Raw genomic sequence first — 19,350 nt, forward strand, 5'->3', positions numbered from 1 at the left:
GCATAATTTCTCTAATTTCTTTTATTGGAGATTATTAAAATATTCAAAATGAATAATGTTTTTATCCATTTTTTATTTTGATGTTGAATAAGACATTTTTACTTAAGATTATTTGTTGTATTGTGGTGCAGTAACACCATTTGACATGTGACAACTGACAATCGTCCCTTTTAATAATTTTGCTCTAAGATTATTTTCTAAAGTTCCTCTGCGTAGTTTTATCTGGATCCAAGCACATGCAAGTTGTATTTTTGATTCTAGAAGAAGATGTATTACTTTTAACATTTGCTTTAACGAAGCTAAACTTACTGATTTGAAAAACAAAACCTGATTCTTCGTAATATTTCGCAACTTATAGCACCTTTTCGTCTTTTTTTATTTTATTTACCTTTAAAGAAATTTGTAAAACCGACTCGACTTCTTGGAATATTATAATAGAGAATAATTCAAAGTTTGATTTTTTTACCAGGATAATTCACCAGTTAGAGCTAGTTTAAAGATTTCTTACCCCCTGTTTTTCTTACCCTCTTTTTTTTTTTATACATCAATCACTAAATTAAATCACTTTTTATGCATCATAACCTTCTTTCATCTAATAAGGTCCGTAAACTCCTGTTCTATCTAATACTTTTTAACTTGATATTTTAACTATGAAACTTTCTAAATAAAAGTATGCCATAATAATCTATTTTTACATTGTAAAGATTATTTTTACATTGTAAAGATTATTAGATTTCGTTCTTAACAAATTTCATTTCAGAGAAAAAAAAATTGTTTCCTGACCGATCGTTATCGATAGGAAATTCATCAAACTTGAACAGCGTTGTCTTTAGTCAACTCGGTGCATTCTTCGACAAGTGGACTTCGCTGTTCTCTTCTGTATACCATGAGAAGGCTGAATACAAGCACTGTACTAAGTAGATTTACAAAGAAAAATGCCCATCCAACGGCAAAACTTCTTCCCCAGCTGTAACCATCTCGTATCATGAGCTGAAATTTTTCCGTGTAAATGCTCATCGCGACAAGCATACAGATACCTAAACATACAAACACTACCTACAGCAAGGAACATGACGCTTTTACTGCCTACACAAAAAGGTCACTGAAAAAAAAATCATCTGAAAAAATGTCATCTAAAAAAAATCTTTGTTTGCTCATGGTAATGAAATGAAAACTTTTTTGAGAAAAAAGATTCTTTTTATGGTTTCCATAAAAATATTGATTTTTTATTCTAAATTTGATAACTTGAAGCTTTTAATATTTATGCTTTTCAACAATTTGTTTAAATATTCAACAATTTTTTAACTATTTTTGTTTTTTTATTTCAATTTTATATTTTTTTAACAATTTTGTTATAAAGATAACCGAAGTGTAATAAAAAAATGTTAAAATCCTGTCCATTTATCCTGTCTATTTCACTATTTCACGAGTGTGCGGATCAGGTATTAATGCCCGCGCAACAAGCATTATCGTATGGGCATTACCTGTATCTACTCGTACACAAGTACGTAAAGGCATTGCCTGTACAATTTGTAATTTTCCCCGTATATACTTGATAGGTTTTAAGTGCATTTTCACTATACTCGTATATGCCCGTTAAAAAAAAAATTAGATAAAGTTAATAAAAATTAAAAAGTTAAAGAGAACTTCGAGATCCCAATGGGAGACGGAAATTCTCTCTGCGCAGTCAGAAACTCTCGATTTTTAATACAGTTATGAAGTTTTCAGCTCAGAGTTCAGAAAAACCCTCCCCATAATACAGTTATGAAGTTCTCAGAGTTCAGAAAAACCCTCCCCATAATACAGTTATGAAGCTCAGAGTTCAGAAAAACCCTCCCCATAACTATAGGTTATATGACTATAAATTGAGGAATTTTCAGAGTTCAACTCTTATTAAAGTTTTTGATTTATTCAACTACTTTGTGCTTATTCACCCATTCATCAATTCTGATAAAATAGTTGTATGTTTGTGTATATATGTGTGTCTGTGAGTACAAATATATTTAATTTGAATTACGACTGAAATATCGTATTAACTGGCATATACTGGCATCCTAAAGGTATTGGGTAAAAGGAACGAGCTTCGAGTAGAAGCTTTTTATACAAGTAATACTTGTATATGCCCGTAAAATTGTACGGGTATATACAAATACTTGCAAAAATTATGATAAGTACTGACAATATTGCCCGTACTTACCCGCTTATCGAACCCTTACACCTCGAGTATCATGCGACTATTTATTTTTAAGATAACTTTGCAGATACTTCAAAATACTTAAGAAATTAAACGTTTCAAAACTCACGATAAATTTACGAAATTAAACGTTTCAAAACTCACGATAAATTTTCACTTGCGATAATCTTTAACTAATATAATACTTAAATATTTATGTAGAAAAAAAAAAGAAAAAGAGTTTTGCAGCTAAATAATTCTGAATAATTATAAAAAATTTGTTTAAGGGGGTGATAACAATTTTAAAATTGAACTTAGGCACCGTCGATTTGGTTCGTAAAATCCGCGAAAAGTCAGTCCGACTCAATTTGCGAATTATGGCAGTCCGATCGTTAAATATTTTACAAATCATAATCCGAAAATTAATTTATAAACTACTAGAGAATTTTTGTTTTGCGGATTCTCTTTGTTATTCGGATTATTAATCCGAAAAATATTTACAAATCATTTTAATTTTAATTCGCTTAGCGAATTAAAGTTAAATTGATTTGTACGCGATTGATTATATCAATCGCGTTCCGTTCGCGTCACCATTAAATGGTGCGGTCCAAAAAAATTACATTTTTGTTATGACACGTCATAGAATAGTGGGTTTCTTTTATAATTTTCAATCAGTCAATCAATCAGATTTTCAAATCTTAACCTACAACGATTCGTTCAATAAGTCAACAAGTCTGCTATTCTTAACATACATCTATTGCGGTAAGCCATTATTATTTTATTTAATTTTAAAAGTTAAGAATTTTTCGAATTGAATTTTTGCGAAATTTTCTTTTTTTTAGTGTGTGTGGATAGAATTCCTTTGTGAATGAATTCTTTTTGCGGATTGCTACAAATTTAGTGGATTGGTCCGATAAAACTTGTCATATTTCTTTTATTTAAATAGAAATAGAAATAGAAATATAGAAAAAAACTAGTTTAAAAAATTGTTACTTTCATTTCAACATTTAAGGCAAATAACCTTTTAATAATTAGTTCTTTTATTGAAAACTTTATGCAGGCCTCTAAAATATAATTTTTCATTAAGACAAATATTTAAGTATTTAAATAATTAAGGAAAAATTTCAAATAACTTTTAAATAATTAGTTCTATTTTGGGAACTGTTTGCATACATCACGTTTTATTGAGGAAAACGTTAAGGAAATATTGATGCAAATATTTCAATAAAAGAATCTGTAAACCGATAATGTAATCCGATCCGTGTTTTTGGATTTTTAATCCGAAAAATAACCCGTATTAACAATCTGATCCGTTTTTGTGGATTTTAAATTCGATAAGTAATCCGAAATATGAGTCCGTCCGATCTTGCAAACTTAATCCAAAAAACAATCCAACTTGTTTCATTTTTATGTTGTTTTTTTTCTTTTCAGATGTTTCAGAAAGTGGGGAAAAACAAGACAAAATGTAAGGTCTGCGGCAAAACACACTTTATCAATGAAAGCACCACAAGTCCTTTAAGGAACCATTTGAAAAGACTCCACTTGAATTTATGTAAACAATTAGCAAGGAAAGGAAAAATCAACAATTCCAGACATTTTGATGAGCTTACCTCTAAAGACTCAGATTTTGAAAAAACAGAACAAAAACATTCCTCTCTTTTTTAAATTCATCCAGAAACAAGTAAAAAACATTTTCAATACAGACAGGTCAAATCTTGATTAAGTGGCCTTCATATCCGACGTGTAGACCACTGATCACGCCAATTTTTCTTTCATGATATTTACACTCCACTATATAGATTCAAATTTCCAATTAAAGCGCTTCTTGGTGGAAATGTCCTACTTCCCCAAACAACATACTGAGGACAATATTGCCAAGAAGCTCTTTGAGTCTAACAAACTTGAACTTGCTTTTAAAGTCAAAACCTGGATAAAGGTCGACGGTGCAGCTAATGTCCAAGCAGGTGTTATAAAATTAACTGGGGTTCAAAGTGCAATTTGGTGTGACTACCACCGTCTAAATCTAGTTGTCAGTGGTGCTGTCGATGATTAAAGATGTCCGAAGTGGTCAATTCTCAGCCACAAAATAACAAAATTAGTAAGTCACTTCAACCAGTCCTTTCAAAATGATTTTAGTTAATGCTGCCAAAGCTTTAAATGCCCCACAAGATAGAACTCTGATCTTCATCAAATGGAGTCTGTAATGGATCTTCTTCCGGCGATGCATTCTATAAAGAATCCGAACTCCACTGTTTCTGGAAGTTGAAAGTTGACAGATCAAACCAACAACCGAGGTGTCATCAGAGGTTGTTCACTGCTTCAATGAAAATCTAAACAAAAGATTCGATGGGGAATTGATGAATATTGAATTCTACGTTGCTCATTTTTAGACCCTAAAAGCAGGGGCATGTGCTTTGTTTGTTGAGGGGGCAAAACTTGAAGTAGTCAAAACTGCAGTAAAGAAAGTTACGGAAGAACTGTCAGAAAAAGAAATTTTGCTAGCCAAAGCACTCCTTCCCCTTCAATGTTGGATGATGTGGATGATGACAACTTTGATTTTACTAAACAACTGAGGAAGAAACTTTTTGGTGCAGATTAAATTAATCTTGGAGGCGAAACAAGCACCAAGAAAGCCATTTTAGCTAAAATTGAGGAGTATTTGAATGCAAATCCAGTTCCAGCAAATACAAATGTGCTGGAATTCTGGAAGCAGTATATTTACCCAATAATAACAAGGCTGGCCAGAAAAAACCTCTGTATACCTGCTGCATCACCAACATCTGAAAGTGTTTTCTCAACAGCAGGAAACATATACAACTCTATAAGAACCAATCTTTTAATTTCAAAGGTTGAGATATTGATATGTATGAAAGAAAACACGAAGCAACTCAGCAAAAAGGCATTGTGTGGTCAGGAAATGAATTTGGAAAATAATAAATCTTCAATCTGATTTTGACATCTTTTATTTTTTAACATAGAAATCATTTCGTTTCATCGTATATTTGAATATTAGAAATAAATAAAAAAGAATCTTATTTCAAAATCCGCATAAATTATTCTGAATCCACATAAATCCACAAAAATATCAGTTCGGATTCCAATTCAAAAAAAAAATTTCGGACTGCAATCCGTTCAGAAAGTATCGGACCAAATTATAATCCGAAAAAATTTATCAGTAATTAAATATAAGTTTTTCTATTGAATTCAAAGTTGCTATTAATTAGAAAAAACCCTTTACAATTGTTGAATCAATTACTCAGAACAAGGACATATTGATAGATGGAAGTTCAACCCATTGTTATAGATCAAAGGTGCCGCCAATTAGCCAAAAACTATGCGTGTTACCGTCGATTTTCTAAATTCATGATACAGATATTCCGACTTTTACCCGTCAAACTTACGTCAAAAAACCCCCTCAGTAAACCCATTATAATTATGCATTTACTGAAGCTTATGGTTATAAAAGACATAAAAAAATAATCAAGAATAGTTCACAAATCTGAAAAAGGTTGATTTGAGCTATGAACTTTGCTTAGTAAAAATTTAACTGTGTTTAAACTTTGACGTCTAAAACTAGGCTTTTGCAAAAAGGCTATGTATGGTTTACTAGAATGGATAGAATAAAGTCAAACAAATTTTCCTTTTTGAATTAAAATTGCTATGACATTGTTTAAAGGTCGAATAAGAGTTTTTCTTTTCACCCCACTCTCAGATTATGCTTCCCACTTTAAGGCTCAAATCAGAGAGTATTTTTTATTTTTGTCGGAAATGTGGAACTTATTTGCCTCGCTATTTTTGCTCTTGAATTTGTGATTTTTTTTTTCGTCCTAGTTATAAATTTTCTTATCTAAGATACCGCAATCGCATTTTGTCTAAAGGTATTATTACTAAAAGCATCTTAGCCCTTTCATGCGCTGGGTTGTTTTATAACAACAAATTAAACTAAGCTTCCCCAATGCAAATAGTGCGTTCTAACCGATTGAAAACAATATTTTATAAAGGAGAGTTGAAAGAAGCTGTAGAAAAAGTCTACTTTAACATTTCAAAGTACCACTATCATTTTGTAGATAATTTTTTATGGGTTATGTTAGTTATGGGAAAATAATTGGAGCATGAAAGGGTTGAAGTTCATAAAAAACTGTTGATTTTAGAAGTTGGAAAGAAATATTAAACATGTATTTTTAATGAGCATTTTTGATAAAGCCTTTTTAAACAGTCAGTCATGTAAAGCTACTTTAACTTATAATGATCTTATTATTTTTATTATTGTTGTTGTTACTAATAGTAACAGCATGATAATAAAAATAATAAGACCATTCCTTTCGTTGCATATTCTTGAGCCTTCTACAAGTGATGTACAGCCTTATTTTTAACCTTTTCTAGATATATCAAAAGAAGTAATCTTATATTCCTATCTATTATCTCATTACTGGAAAAACAACGAGTCTTCATGAGGAATATTTAAAACATTTATGTAGAAAGTGTGGATGCATAATAAAACAGGATAGCCACTATCAAATTAAACCTGTTGTTATCTTTAAACAAGAACTCTTAGTTTTTACAAGCTGGATATAACCTCAGACTATCAAAAAGTTCATCCTGAATATTTATGCAAATCATGTTACATGGTCTTATGCAGGTTAGATTTAAAATCAAAATAAGGCTTTGAAGTTGAGAGGATTGATAAATTCTTCACTTTTTCTGAACACACAGAAACCTGTTATGTATGTAACACACTCACAAGAGTTGGAGGAAATAAAAAAGTACATGCGATAAGTATTCATCAACAGTTAAAAGCATTTGCATCAAAACATGGTTTTGACTGTTACAATCAAAATAACAAAAACTATTTTGCAATAGTTAAAATCAGTAGTTATTGCCAATCAAATGGCATGTGGAGACTAATTGTTTTAAATCATGAAGTGCCATTATCCAATAATATTAACAAATCTCTTCCAGATCTACCAAATCTTCAATCTGCTTATATCATATTCTCCAACATTTCATTCATAAACATCTGTAAATGTAATAATGACTTCCACTATCTTCTTTTCTAATCAGAAGTAAATTTTCTGATTTTAAAAACTTCCAAGGCACATCAAATCAGGATGTTGGAATGATTGAAACGAAAGAAGGCAATACAGTTGAAAACTTTAAAGTTATTAGACATAAAGATTGTTCAATAATATGGTCAGAAGTCTGTTGTGATTTTAGTACCATCTACCATACAAACTTGCCTGTAATGAAATCCAGGTTAAAGAGTAAAGAAAGCCAATCATCTATTACCTTTAACTAGCCATTTTTTAACTGTGCACATTTTCTTACAACAGTATATGTAATAAACGTAATAAAGACAACTTGTATTCTTCTATATGGAACTTCAATAGTACATTACAACAATTTAAAGTTTTGAATCATTTCTAAAATCAAAATTAAGAATTATTGAAATACTTTCATAATCTAGAAGTGTTCAAAAATATAAAACAGCACCAGTTAAGACGTTAATTTCCACAACATGTGAGTATAAACACAACTTTAGTGCCAATGTAACATTTCTTTTCATGCTTTTTAAAATTCGATTCTCTAAAATATTTATTGTGACATTTCGGACAGGTAAATTTAGTTATTAAGCGTTCTTCTGTTTTTTTCAGCATTTTGGTTTCTTCTTCTGCAATCAGCTTCTCTGTAGGAATTGCTGGTGGTATGAGCTCCAATTCAAAATCCTCTGATAACAAGTCCTCTAACTCTTCAAGACCTATCTCAATAAAATCATCCACAACTATTTCAATTTCGTTATCAATATTTTCAAGCAAAAAAGAATAATCGTCTTGATTAATAGCAGAGTTTTCTGTCATACTCATTTTATGTATCGCTGCTCAGAAAAATATTTAAAAAAATATTTTTATTGGATAGTCGAGACCATCTTTTTCCGACGTCGAATAAAATAAAAATACTCCCCGGTTTTACACATATCACCGATTGTTTCGCTTTTGTTATCTAAACAAAACCGTAACACGCATATCTTTTTTATGAAACAATGAGATGAACGTCCATCTATTAATACTTCCTTGCTCAGAACAAGCAATAGTCGAATCAATTGCTCAAAACAACGCAACAATTGAATTAATTGCTCAGAAAAACGTAACGCAATTAAAAATATAATAATTTCAGTCAAGAAAATCGAAAATGATTCAATCTTTATTTTTAGGCAGCAACTCTCTTTAACTTGCGTTTCAATTACAAAATTAGAGATCCCACCCATTCCCATTGTATTTTTATTATCTATCAGCATTTGGTTAACGAATAATAACAAAATCAGTACCAGTCTTTTGAAATAAATCAAACTTAAGATAATTTTTATATTTATGCAGTTGTAAAGTAAAAAATTTGTGACAAAATTATCTTCTTTAGTTTTGTTTCTACCTTCTTTTAATTTTTTTTCTCTCAAAAGTAACAAACTCATCATCATATTCATTTGTCAAAAATTTTTTTTTACCACTTTCAACACATAAAAAGTTCTTTTTTAACAAGTTTCATGAAAAATTGATCTATTTAAAAAGATTCGTGTAGAATTTTATACTTTGCATATTCGTCATTAATGGAAAATTCCAAAGCCGATTTTTAATTTTTGTATTCGGAAAGTGAAGTGTTTCCATATTTTTAAAATTAATAGTATAATTCTGGTAAAAAAAAAAAAAAAAAAAAAAAAAGAATGTATAAATAGGTCATTTTAATATCACACATAATAGAAAATAAAATATTAAACTTTGTCCAAATAAAAAGTTTGAAACAAGTTTGTGTAAAAATTTTTGTAATCATCCAAAATTTAATTATTCAGAACTTTTAAGCAGGACTTACTGGCTATTGTGATAAGAATGAACACAAGAACTGTACTGCAATAGGTAAATGGCTGAATAACTTGCGAACCCATAAACAGCAAAGTTGAAAGTAGTGTCAGTATGGAAGCTGTAACTGATAAAATAAACACCGAACGTTGCCAATCTAAACAAAAAATTCCGTTTGCTTTCCATGCTTCGAAAGACTTTTAAAATACATAATTTAAAATTATATTACATTGCTAGCTCTCCAAAATTCTTCACTTTTAGCACAAAGTTACATACTATCATGTACAAAATAACTTGGTCAAACATTTTTGCGTAGTGTCAAGGGTTTTAGAGGCCATGAGTTAAAATTGAGTCCGCGATATTTAATTCTGCGCACCCAAAATGTCGCTCTTAGCAACACATGTATAGAAAAAATTTAAAGGAATATTAATCATAAAGTTAAAAAATTTGGCAGGTTTGGAGAATTTTGGATGCTAATTCCAAATATTCATACGTAGGTATTATGGCAATCAAATCTTTTTAACTATAAGAGTATTTTTTTAAGTATTCATGTAAACAATCCAAAAGGACTGACGGAATAGGTACAAATTTAATTACCACTAAAATTTACAGGTGGAATGATAACCTACAAGTCATTCATTAAACTTACAAATTTTGCCATTTTAAAAACTGTTTTTTCATGGTTTATTTGATTTATAAAAGAAACAGTTTATCTATATTTTGTTTTAACATGTAAGGCGATTTATAAGAACTTTTTAAATATACGATTTCATTTGCGAATTAATCATTAGGGAGGTAACCATTGTAAATTTGTGTGTTGAACTTATAACAACATCTTTTTTAGTAAAACTTAATTCGTAATATATTTTCATCTACAGAAAGAAACTGTCCTTGCTTGCCATATTATTGCTGTTGTTGTTTTTAGTTCTTCTGCCGAGATATGCATAAAGTTTATAATCGAAATGTATACGGTGAAGCAAACATTTCTTGTAGGTTTGGTGTTTGATTTTCAGTTTTTTTCTAAACTGGCTTTTGCAATCACCTTTTTTTCTATTCCTCTTATGGTTTCTAACCGAAGTCAAAAAACCGCTGTTTACCGAAAAATTTTTAAAATCCGAAAACCAGTTTTAGAGCCGATTATTTCAGTTTTTAACTATTTTACATCTCACAGTAATTTTTTATTACAAAAAAAAATTTTTATTCAAAATCTTATTTCCGGTCGATTTTAACATGATTAAGTTTAATTTTTATTCAGTTTTTGAGTAAAATAAATTACAGTTTTACAAAAAGAGCTCTTGATTTCAAATTTCTTTTATAGTAAAGTTTACATATTCTAATAAAAATTTATATTTAAAAAATTTTCTTAATAAAATTTAAATAAACCACTAAGTTATTTATTTTTATATTTTTAGTTTTTTTCTGTACTTAAACAATTAAAGCAATAGAGGTAATGTGATGTAAATAAAGTTCGAAAATTTAAGTTTTTTTTTAAAAGTAAGATTTTGCTCAATTACAATTTATTGCAAAAATTTTTTCTAAAGTTAGTGTATTATATTTTGTTGTAAAGAAACGTTAAATTTAAAATAGTTAAAAGAAAGGTAATTTAATGATATAATCTTTAAAAATGTAATCATTTTCGCAAAGATTCTAGTTTATCTGATAAATGTTTAAACTCTTTAGTTTTTCTTAAATTTTTCTTATCAAAGTGTGATTCAAAGTTTTTAATGAAAAAAAGCAACTAAAATTCGTTTAATTTACATGTAAAGATCATAAAGTTTGTTAGATCATTTTGTTGTTTAGATTTAGATCAAAACCGAAAACAGGCGGTTAAAAGATGCTTTTTGAAAATTTGGAACCGATTACCAAAGGTTATGAAAACCCTGTTTTCTGAGAAACCTTAGTTCTTCCGATATAACGACTTGTTGCAAAAAATGTTTTTTACATCTAATTTGCTTCATTAATGTTATATATCATGGCTACATCATATTTAGTGTTATTTAAAAAAATCCATTAGAAAGTGTTCTGCATTTTTAATAAACAACAGCAAAATGTGGCATCCTAATACTCCCCAATAAATTCATAAAATTCTTGCTCTAACTCATCAATATTGACTTTGATGAGATTTGGACATGGATTTATCATACATGTTTGTTTTTGGAGTCTCTTACTGATTGCTGCAATTGTAACCATCATGGTTTGATAGTTCGTGCATGTATACTGTGCATACGTACAGTGAGTGATCCTGATCAATGACAAAAAAAAGCTGTTGGTTTTCATACAATTAAAGTTTCCCCAAGTTAAAGTTCAGGGATTTTCAATTTCTTGTAAACTAAGACCAAAAAAAGTATTTATCAGGATCATCAGGAATCCACTCACTGCGTGGTTGCGTTTAAAGTTTCCAATACACTTATTTTTTTACCACACTTCATATTGAAATGGCCAAGGTCCCATAATTCAGCTTCTACTGTGCCACAAAATAGACAGCACACAACAGCGATAACTACAGCAGTTTTGTGGATTAATCAGATTTAATAATTTTCTTTGAAAAAAAAAAAAAAACTTAACCAAGAAACTTAAATTAGCTGTACCTAAAACTAAAAACCAATAGTTTTAAATGATAATAACAGTTTAGTTTTAGAAAAAAAAAAGAAAAAAAAAGAAAAAGAAAAGACAGTAGTTTTTAGTGATAAGAAACTGGTAATAAAGTTTACCAACTTGGTAGAGATGTTGATTTGTAAGTCAAATGATTCGAGAATAAATCACATTCGGGCTCTAATCCTTCCCGGTGAGGTTCGATTGCTGACCCAGGCGTGCAGTACACTATCAAGCCATGAACTTCTTTTTTGTTAATTTTTATCCAATCGCTTCCTAAAAAATGGATAAAGAATCGATATTAAATTTGTCTTAACATTTTTTATGAATTTAAAGTTTTCATTTTTAGTTTCTAAAATTAAAAAGATTACCCTCTTAAAATTTTCTCTTAAAAAGTATAAAATGGCTTTGATTGTTAAGATACGTAAGTTAAGTATATGTGATTTTATTTAATTTTTATTTCAAATTTCAGTATTTTCTATTTGAATGTTACTACTTAACATTTTACCTCAAAAAATATTGTTAATTATTAATGGTAATCGCACTGCTAATCGCACTTTCATCTTCAATAAACAGTAAGAAGGATGATTTTGATGATTTTAAATTTACTTTTAGCAAGAGGTGTAAAAAATTGTCAACTAAAATTCGCAAAATTAAGTTTTATAATTGAATAGTTAAATTGCAATTGTACAAGTCATAAAGTATTCTATTTTAAAATATAATTAGACACTTCAGCCATGAGTTCTTCAAAGGTGGGATAAGAGAATTGTTTCTGAATGACGTTTGATTGCACATTTCTATCCGTATTGTAAAATATTGAAAGAAAATAATTTTGTTAAATATTTGAAAGTATTTATTAAATATTCTTAATTATTCATATTTATTCTAATTCAGAAATTAGGATATTGTGTTAAAAACTTATTCTAATTCAGAAATTAGGATATTGTATTAAAAATTTGTATAGATCTGAAGTGTTAAAAGTCAGCGAGTAAAACACAAGAAACATTCGGCAGTTAAAATATGAATTTTTTTTTACAAGTTTAGTAAATAGATTTTTGGAAAAGTTAAAATATATCTCTCTATTTTTTATGAGTATAATCTCATTTAGCTATTGAAATATTGCTACCCATAACTACAAATAAAATCCTCTGGAAAAGCTTTTACTGCAACTATTTCTACTAATTAGTTACAAATTATTGTCATGGCAATAACTTAATAAGGATATTAATTTTCATTTTTAAATTTTGTAAAGCACTTCATTGATCGAAGCATAATTCTCATGTTTGAGGCGCCCGTTTGTAATGAAAGCGATATTTTTGGTATTTTACAGTTAGTATTAAAAATTATAAGCAAAAAGAATGATTAAAACACGAGCACACAGACTGAAAGATTATGAAAATAGACTAAAAATAACAGTTTTTGAGTAGGGATACCAAGAGAAAACGTACATAGAAAATACGAACAGAAATATGAACAACAAAAAGCAAAGGGTTCAAACGAAAACAACTTGTTAAAGAAAAGTAATCAGAAATAAAAAGAATGATCACAAAACAACAGCTATGGAGCAGCTATCTCAGCAGCTACGGAGTAACTATGGAGCTGCTATGTTAGCAAGCTAGTATGAAGCTAGTATGAAGCTAGTATGAAGCTAGTATGAAGCTAGTATGAAGCTAGTATGAAGCTAGTATGAAGCTAGTATGAAGCTAGTATGAAGCTAGTATGAAGCTAGTATGAAGCTAGTATGAAGCTAGTATGAAGCTAGTATGAAGCTAGTATGAAGCTAGTATGAAGCTAGTATGAAGCTAGTATGAAGCTAGTATGAAGCTAGTATGAAGCTAGTATGAAGCAAGCTAGAATTAGGAAAAATGGAACTTCAAAACCACATTAAAACAGCGAGATTCAAATATTTGATAAATAGTATGAAACAAATGAAAGTTACTTCATAAAGTAAGAAATGAATTGAAAAAACCGTCAAAGATTCCTACCCTAATATAACAATTTACTTTCGGACCGATGGTTTTACAGCCTTGTTTAGATCAAAAATTATCTCCAAGCTTTTTTTATTATACCCAACAAATATAAAGTTGTAACTTATGCAAGCTCCGTGTATAAAATTAATCCTGCTTATCTCCACAAAAAGATAATTCCAGATGTTTTTAATGCAAAACATGTATAAGAAACATTAATTATTATATTGAGTAAAAAGTAGCGATAAAATGAACATTTACTTCAACGTTGTTTATGCGACATTTATTATATATAAAAAAAAGTTGTGTTTCTACCCAGCAAACATTTACTCTGAAAAATATGTCTTAAATATGTCTTTTAGACGTATTAGACGCTTTTTATACCTCTAAAAGACATCTTTTTTAGTCTCGATGTTTGCTGGGTATTGCAGAACACAATTTTTAATTTTTTTTTTACATTTTTTTTTTAACATAGCTTCTTCTAGCTGACCTAGATTATGATTTGGTACCCCGTTTTAAGATCTGACTTATAAATAGCAAAAAGTGAACAATATTTATTTTGCTTGATATTTGACTTTTTAAGTTATAACGTACATTTAGTCAAAAATGAAACTTTTGACTAAATGTACTTTGAGTACTTAAGCATTCTTTTTTGTTCATAAACAAAAATACGAAATGTAAGTACATCCTGGTTACTTTCACAAAGACAGAAATAATAAGTGAAATTTAAAGTATTTTTGAACAGAGACAAAGTTTGTTTTAAATTCTTTACTCGACTCTTGTTTTCTAACAAAAAATAAAATTTTTAAAAAAAGTTATAGAAGAAACTTGCAATCTATTATAAAATCTGAAGTCAGTGAAATAATGAACCCGATAAATCTTAGGTATGCGACTTTAGCAATCATTTCGCTTTTATAAAATACAAACCAAACTATTAAACATAAAACTGCTCAGAACTTTTGTTTAAATGTTTTAATGTTCGACGTCACAAGTGAGTTTTTAACAGCTGTAATATGATAACACATTGCCTTTAAAATATATCAGTTAGGTTTGCTCTGATAGAAGGTAGATAATTGAAATTTTAAAGTTTTGTTGTACTTTTTGTAAAAAAAGTTAGTGAGGTTTTTAAAGGGGAGGGGGGTGATTTAAGTTAAACTTTTATATAACCACGTGAGTCTTGTGAGTACGTCATAAATAAAACCTTATTAAAGCTAAGAATTGCCTTAAAAAGGTCTCACCTGTACCAATTATAATGATTGAAGAGCACTTTCTGGGTTTACAAACGTTTTGTGTAACTTAATTTACAGCATCAGCTAATTAGATGTTCTTCTCTTATGAAAAATCCAGGCCTATACCCCACCCTTAAAATAATACTAAAATCCAAGTTATCCAGAAAAAAATGAAAATCACTGAAATCTCTGCAACCTAGTGTACAGTCAATCTAAAACTTTTAAGAATCTTGCACATTAGCTCTGAACCAATCAACTTTCAAGAATCTTGCACATTAGCTCTGAACCAATCAACTTAAATAAAAAACAAAAATTTTGACTTAAAGACTGGAACAGATGGAGCTCCATTTATTTTTAAAACTCCAGTGGACTCACAGGAGCAAATAAGGAGCCTTCTTTATTCCAAACTTCATTATTCCAAACTTCAGTAACATTTAAGGTTGGCTTCACTATTATTTGTATCCATAATGCTCGAATATATTTGTATCCATAATGCTCGGATATATAAGCTCCTTAAAGTTAAAGTTAAACGTAATGGAGTATCCCATCTCTGTTTTGTTGAAAGAGACCCAGTGATCTCATCTATTTCCTTTAAGAATCAAAAGAATTTCTGCGAAAATAAGATTTTAAAGTGTAGGATATGCTACTTATTAGTTTGATTAATAAAAATTAACATACAATAATTTATTTTTTCTGAGTTAAAAGTATTATTTTGAAAAAATTTGAAATATACAAATTTGAAAAAGTAAAATTTAAAAAAATTTAAAAACTTGAAATTTTTTTTCCGCAGGTAGAGAAAAGGGTTTATAGCAGCAGAGTGGTGTTAGTTTCTGCGAGTGCAAACACTTTTCCGCTCACAGAAACTACCGACCCTCAACCCTGCTCCAACTCTTTTTAGCTTTTATAGTGCGCCAAGGACGTATTAATAGATGGACGTTCATCTCATTGTTTCATAAAAAAGATATGCGTGTTACGGTTTTGTTTAGATAACAAAAGCGAAACAATCGGTGATATGTGTAAAACCGGGGAGTATTTTTATTTTATTCGACGTCGGAAAAAGATGGTCTCGACTATCCAATAAAAATATTTTTTTAAATATTTTTCTGAGCAGCGATACATAAAATGAGTATGACAGAAAACTCTGCTATTAATCAAGACGATTATTCTTTTTTGCTTGAAAATATTGATAACGAAATTGAAATAGTTGCGGATGATTTTATTGAGATAGGTCTTGAAGAGTTAGAGGACTTGTTATCAGAGGATTTTGAATCGGAGCTCATACCACCAGCAATTCCTACAGAGAAGTTGATTGCAGAAGAAGAAACCAAAATGCTGAAAAAAACAGAAGAACGCTTAATAACTAAATTTACCTGTCCGAAATGTCACAATAAATATTTTAGAGAATCGAATTTTAAAAAGCATGAAAAGAAATGTTACATTGGCACTAAAGTTGTGTTTATACTCACATGTTGTGGAAATTAACGTCTTAACTGGTGCTGTTTTATATTTTTGAACACTTCTAGATTATGAAAGTATTTCAATAATTCTTAATTTTGATTTTAGAAATGATTCAAAACTTTAAATTGTTGTAATGTACTATTGAAGTTCCATATAGAAGAATACAAGTTGTCTTTATTACGTTTATTACATATACTGTTGTAAGAAAATGTGCACAGTTAAAAAATGGCTAGTTAAAGGTAATAGATGATTGGCTTTCTTTACTCTTTAACCTGGATTTCATTACAGGCAAGTTTGTATGGTAGATGGTACTAAAATCACAACAGACTTCTGACCATATTATTGAACAATCTTTATGTCTAATAACTTTAAAGTTTTCAACTGTATTGCCTTCTTTCGTTTCAATCATTCCAACATCCTGATTTGATGTGCCTTGGAAGTTTTTAAAATCAGAAAATTTACTTCTGATTAGAAAAGAAGATAGTGGAAGTCATTATTACATTTACAGATGTTTATGAATGAAATGTTGGAGAATATGATATAAGCAGATTGAAGATTTGGTAGATCTGGAAGAGATTTGTTAATATTATTGGATAATGGCACTTCATGATTTAAAACAATTAGTCTCCACATGCCATTTGATTGGCAATAACTACTGATTTTAACTATTGCAAAATAGTTTTTGTTATTTTGATTGTAACAGTCAAAACCATGTTTTGATGCAAATGCTTTTAACTGTTGATGAATACTTATCGCATGTACTTTTTTATTTCCTCCAACTCTTGTGAGTGTGTTACATACATAACAGGTTTCTGTGTGTTCAGAAAAAGTGAAGAATTTATCAATCCTCTCAACTTCAAAGCCTTATTTTGATTTTAAATCTAACCTGCATAAGACCATGTAACATGATTTGCATAAATATTCAGGATGAACTTTTTGATAGTCTGAGGTTATATCCAGCTTGTAAAAACTAAGAGTTCTTGTTTAAAGATAACAACAGGTTTAATTTGATAGTGGCTATCCTGTTTTATTATGCATCCACACTTTCTACATAAATGTTTTAAATATTCCTCATGAAGACTCGTTGTTTTTCCAGTAATGAGATAATAGATAGGAATATAAGATTACTTCTTTTGATATATCTAGAAAAGGTTAAAAATAAGGCTGTACATCACTTGTAGAAGGCTCAAGAATATGCAACGAAAGGAATGGTCTTATTATTTTTATTATCATGCTGTTACTATTAGTAACAACAACAATAATAAAAATAATAAGATCATTATAAGTTAAAGTAGCTTTACATGACTGACTGTTTAAAAAGGCTTTATCAAAAATGCTCATTAAAAATACATGTTTAATATTTCTTTCCAACTTCTAAAATCAACAGTTTTTTATGAACTTCAACCCTTTCATGCTCCAATTATTTTCCCATAACTAACATAACCCATAAAAAATTATCTACAAAATGATAGTGGTACTTTGAAATGTTAAAGTAGACTTTTTCTACAGCCTCTTTCAACTCTCCTTTATAAAATATTGTTTTCAATCGGTTAGAACGCACTATTTGCATTGGGGAAGCTTGGTTTAATTTGTTGTTATAAAACAACCCAGCGCATGAAAGGGTTAAGATGCTTTTAGTAATTATACCTGTAGACAAAATGCGATTTCAGTATCTTAAATAAGAAAATTTATGACTAGGACGAAAAAAAAAATCACAAATTCAAGAGCAAAAATAGCGAGGCAAATAAGTTCCACATTTCCGACAAAAATAAAAAATACTCTCTGATTTGAGCCTTAAAGTGGGAAGCATAATCTGAGAGTGGGGTGAAAAGAAAAACTCTTATTCGACCTTTAAACAATGTCATAGCAATTTTAATTCAACAAGGAAAATTTGTTTGACTTTATTCTATCCATTCTAGTAAACCATACATAGCCTTTTTGCAAAAGCCTAGTTTTAGACGTCAAAGTTTAAACACAGTTAAATTTTTACTAAGCAAAGTTCATAGCTCAAATCAACCTTTTTCAGATTTGTGAACTACTCTTGATTATTTTTTTTGTCTTTTATAACCAAAAGCTTCAGTAAATGCATAACTATAATGGGTTTACTGAGGGGGGTTTTTTGACGTAAGTTTGACGGGTAAAAGTCGGAATATCTGTATCATGAATTTAGAAAATCGACGGTAACACGCATAGTTTTTGGCTAATTGGCGGCACCTTTGATCTATAACAATGGGTTGAACTTCCATCTATCAATATGTCCTTGAGTGCGCGAAGGGAAGGAAAGTTGGTACCAAATATGATGTAACAAAGAAATACTTCAAAAGACGTTATTCATAAAAACATATTTGTCAAAAATAAATTAATATAAGGAGAGAGTAAAAAGTTTTTGTTAAAGAATATAATAAATTAAGAAATCAAAGAATATATTGAATTAAGAAATTAATAAAAATTAATGTGTATAAATGTTAAATATAAACAATTTTGAATAGAAAAGTTTTACATGAAAACTCTTCCCATTACTTTTGTAAGACTTTGCATTCATCAATAAAAAAATAGATAAAAAGAAAAGTTACACAGGCCGGCAGTAAATCTTTTAAAATAATTCCGCCTGATTCTTATGTTTTTCTTTATCTTTTCTTTTTTTTTTTTTTTTTTGGGGGGGGGGGGGGGTGCTGATGTGTTGTGCTGATTCTAAAAGACAAAATAAAAAACTCTTATCACCTACTAATTTTCATATTTCAATGAACAGAATGTGAGAATTCATTTTTAAAATCTAATATCTATAGATTTTACTAAAACATACAGTAAACCTTAAAGAAATTAATGTAGCAGGTAAATGGTAAATGAAATCTTCAGAAGTGCTCTTTTTTTCTAGCCTTATTCTCAACTTCACCTATAGTTGTTTGTTTTCTTTCAGTCAATATGATCTCAATTTTCAGCAGATGGACTCTAAGAATGGCTAACCATGGTCGTAAAAACTTTCCCAGAAGTTTTTCATAAATATATATATATATATATATATATATATATATATATATATATATATATATATATATATATATATATATATATATATATGTATAAAT

The 19,350-nt window shown here is 29.2% G+C and overlaps 3 protein-coding genes across 3 annotated transcripts in view; 1 reads left to right on the forward strand and 2 right to left on the reverse strand.

The window, feature by feature from the left end:
• Positions 1–665: 665 nt before the first annotated feature.
• Positions 666–19,350, reverse strand: part of LOC149886823 (uncharacterized) — a 19,329-nt gene continuing 644 nt past the window's right edge. Inside the window, exons 2-4 of the mRNA XM_090090174.1 lie at positions 11,734–11,886; positions 9,032–9,175; positions 666–1,037 (exon numbers count right to left, since the gene is read on the reverse strand). Of these exons, the coding sequence (XP_089946300.1) occupies positions 808–1,037; positions 9,032–9,175; positions 11,734–11,886 (527 nt within the window). The 3' untranslated portion in view covers positions 666–807. The remainder of the gene's footprint in view (positions 1,038–9,031; positions 9,176–11,733; positions 11,887–19,350) is intronic.
• LOC149886824 (uncharacterized) lies at positions 5,929–8,096 on the reverse strand. The gene has a single exon (XM_090090175.1). It carries the CDS (start codon positions 8,032–8,034, stop codon positions 7,675–7,677), a length of 360 nt encoding a protein of 119 aa, XP_089946301.1. The 5' UTR covers positions 8,035–8,096; the 3' UTR covers positions 5,929–7,674.
• On the forward strand, positions 14,022–17,826 carry LOC149886825 (uncharacterized). The gene has a single exon (XM_090090176.1). It carries the CDS (start codon positions 15,929–15,931, stop codon positions 16,286–16,288), a length of 360 nt encoding a protein of 119 aa, XP_089946302.1. The 5' UTR covers positions 14,022–15,928; the 3' UTR covers positions 16,289–17,826.

This window comes from Hydra viridissima, unplaced genomic scaffold (genome assembly GCF_058129835.1).
Source record: "Hydra viridissima isolate aposymbiotic clone 2 unplaced genomic scaffold, HvirCarnegie_v1 scaffold_6, whole genome shotgun sequence".
NCBI lineage: Eukaryota > Metazoa > Cnidaria > Hydrozoa > Anthoathecata > Hydridae > Hydra > Hydra viridissima.

Excerpts from the sequence above, each read along its gene's own strand:
- LOC149886824 (XM_090090175.1), bottom strand. The coding sequence starts at position 8,034 with ATGAGTATGACAGAAAACTCTGCTATTAATCAAGACGATTATTCTTTT.
- LOC149886825 (XM_090090176.1), top strand. The coding sequence starts at position 15,929 with ATGAGTATGACAGAAAACTCTGCTATTAATCAAGACGATTATTCTTTT.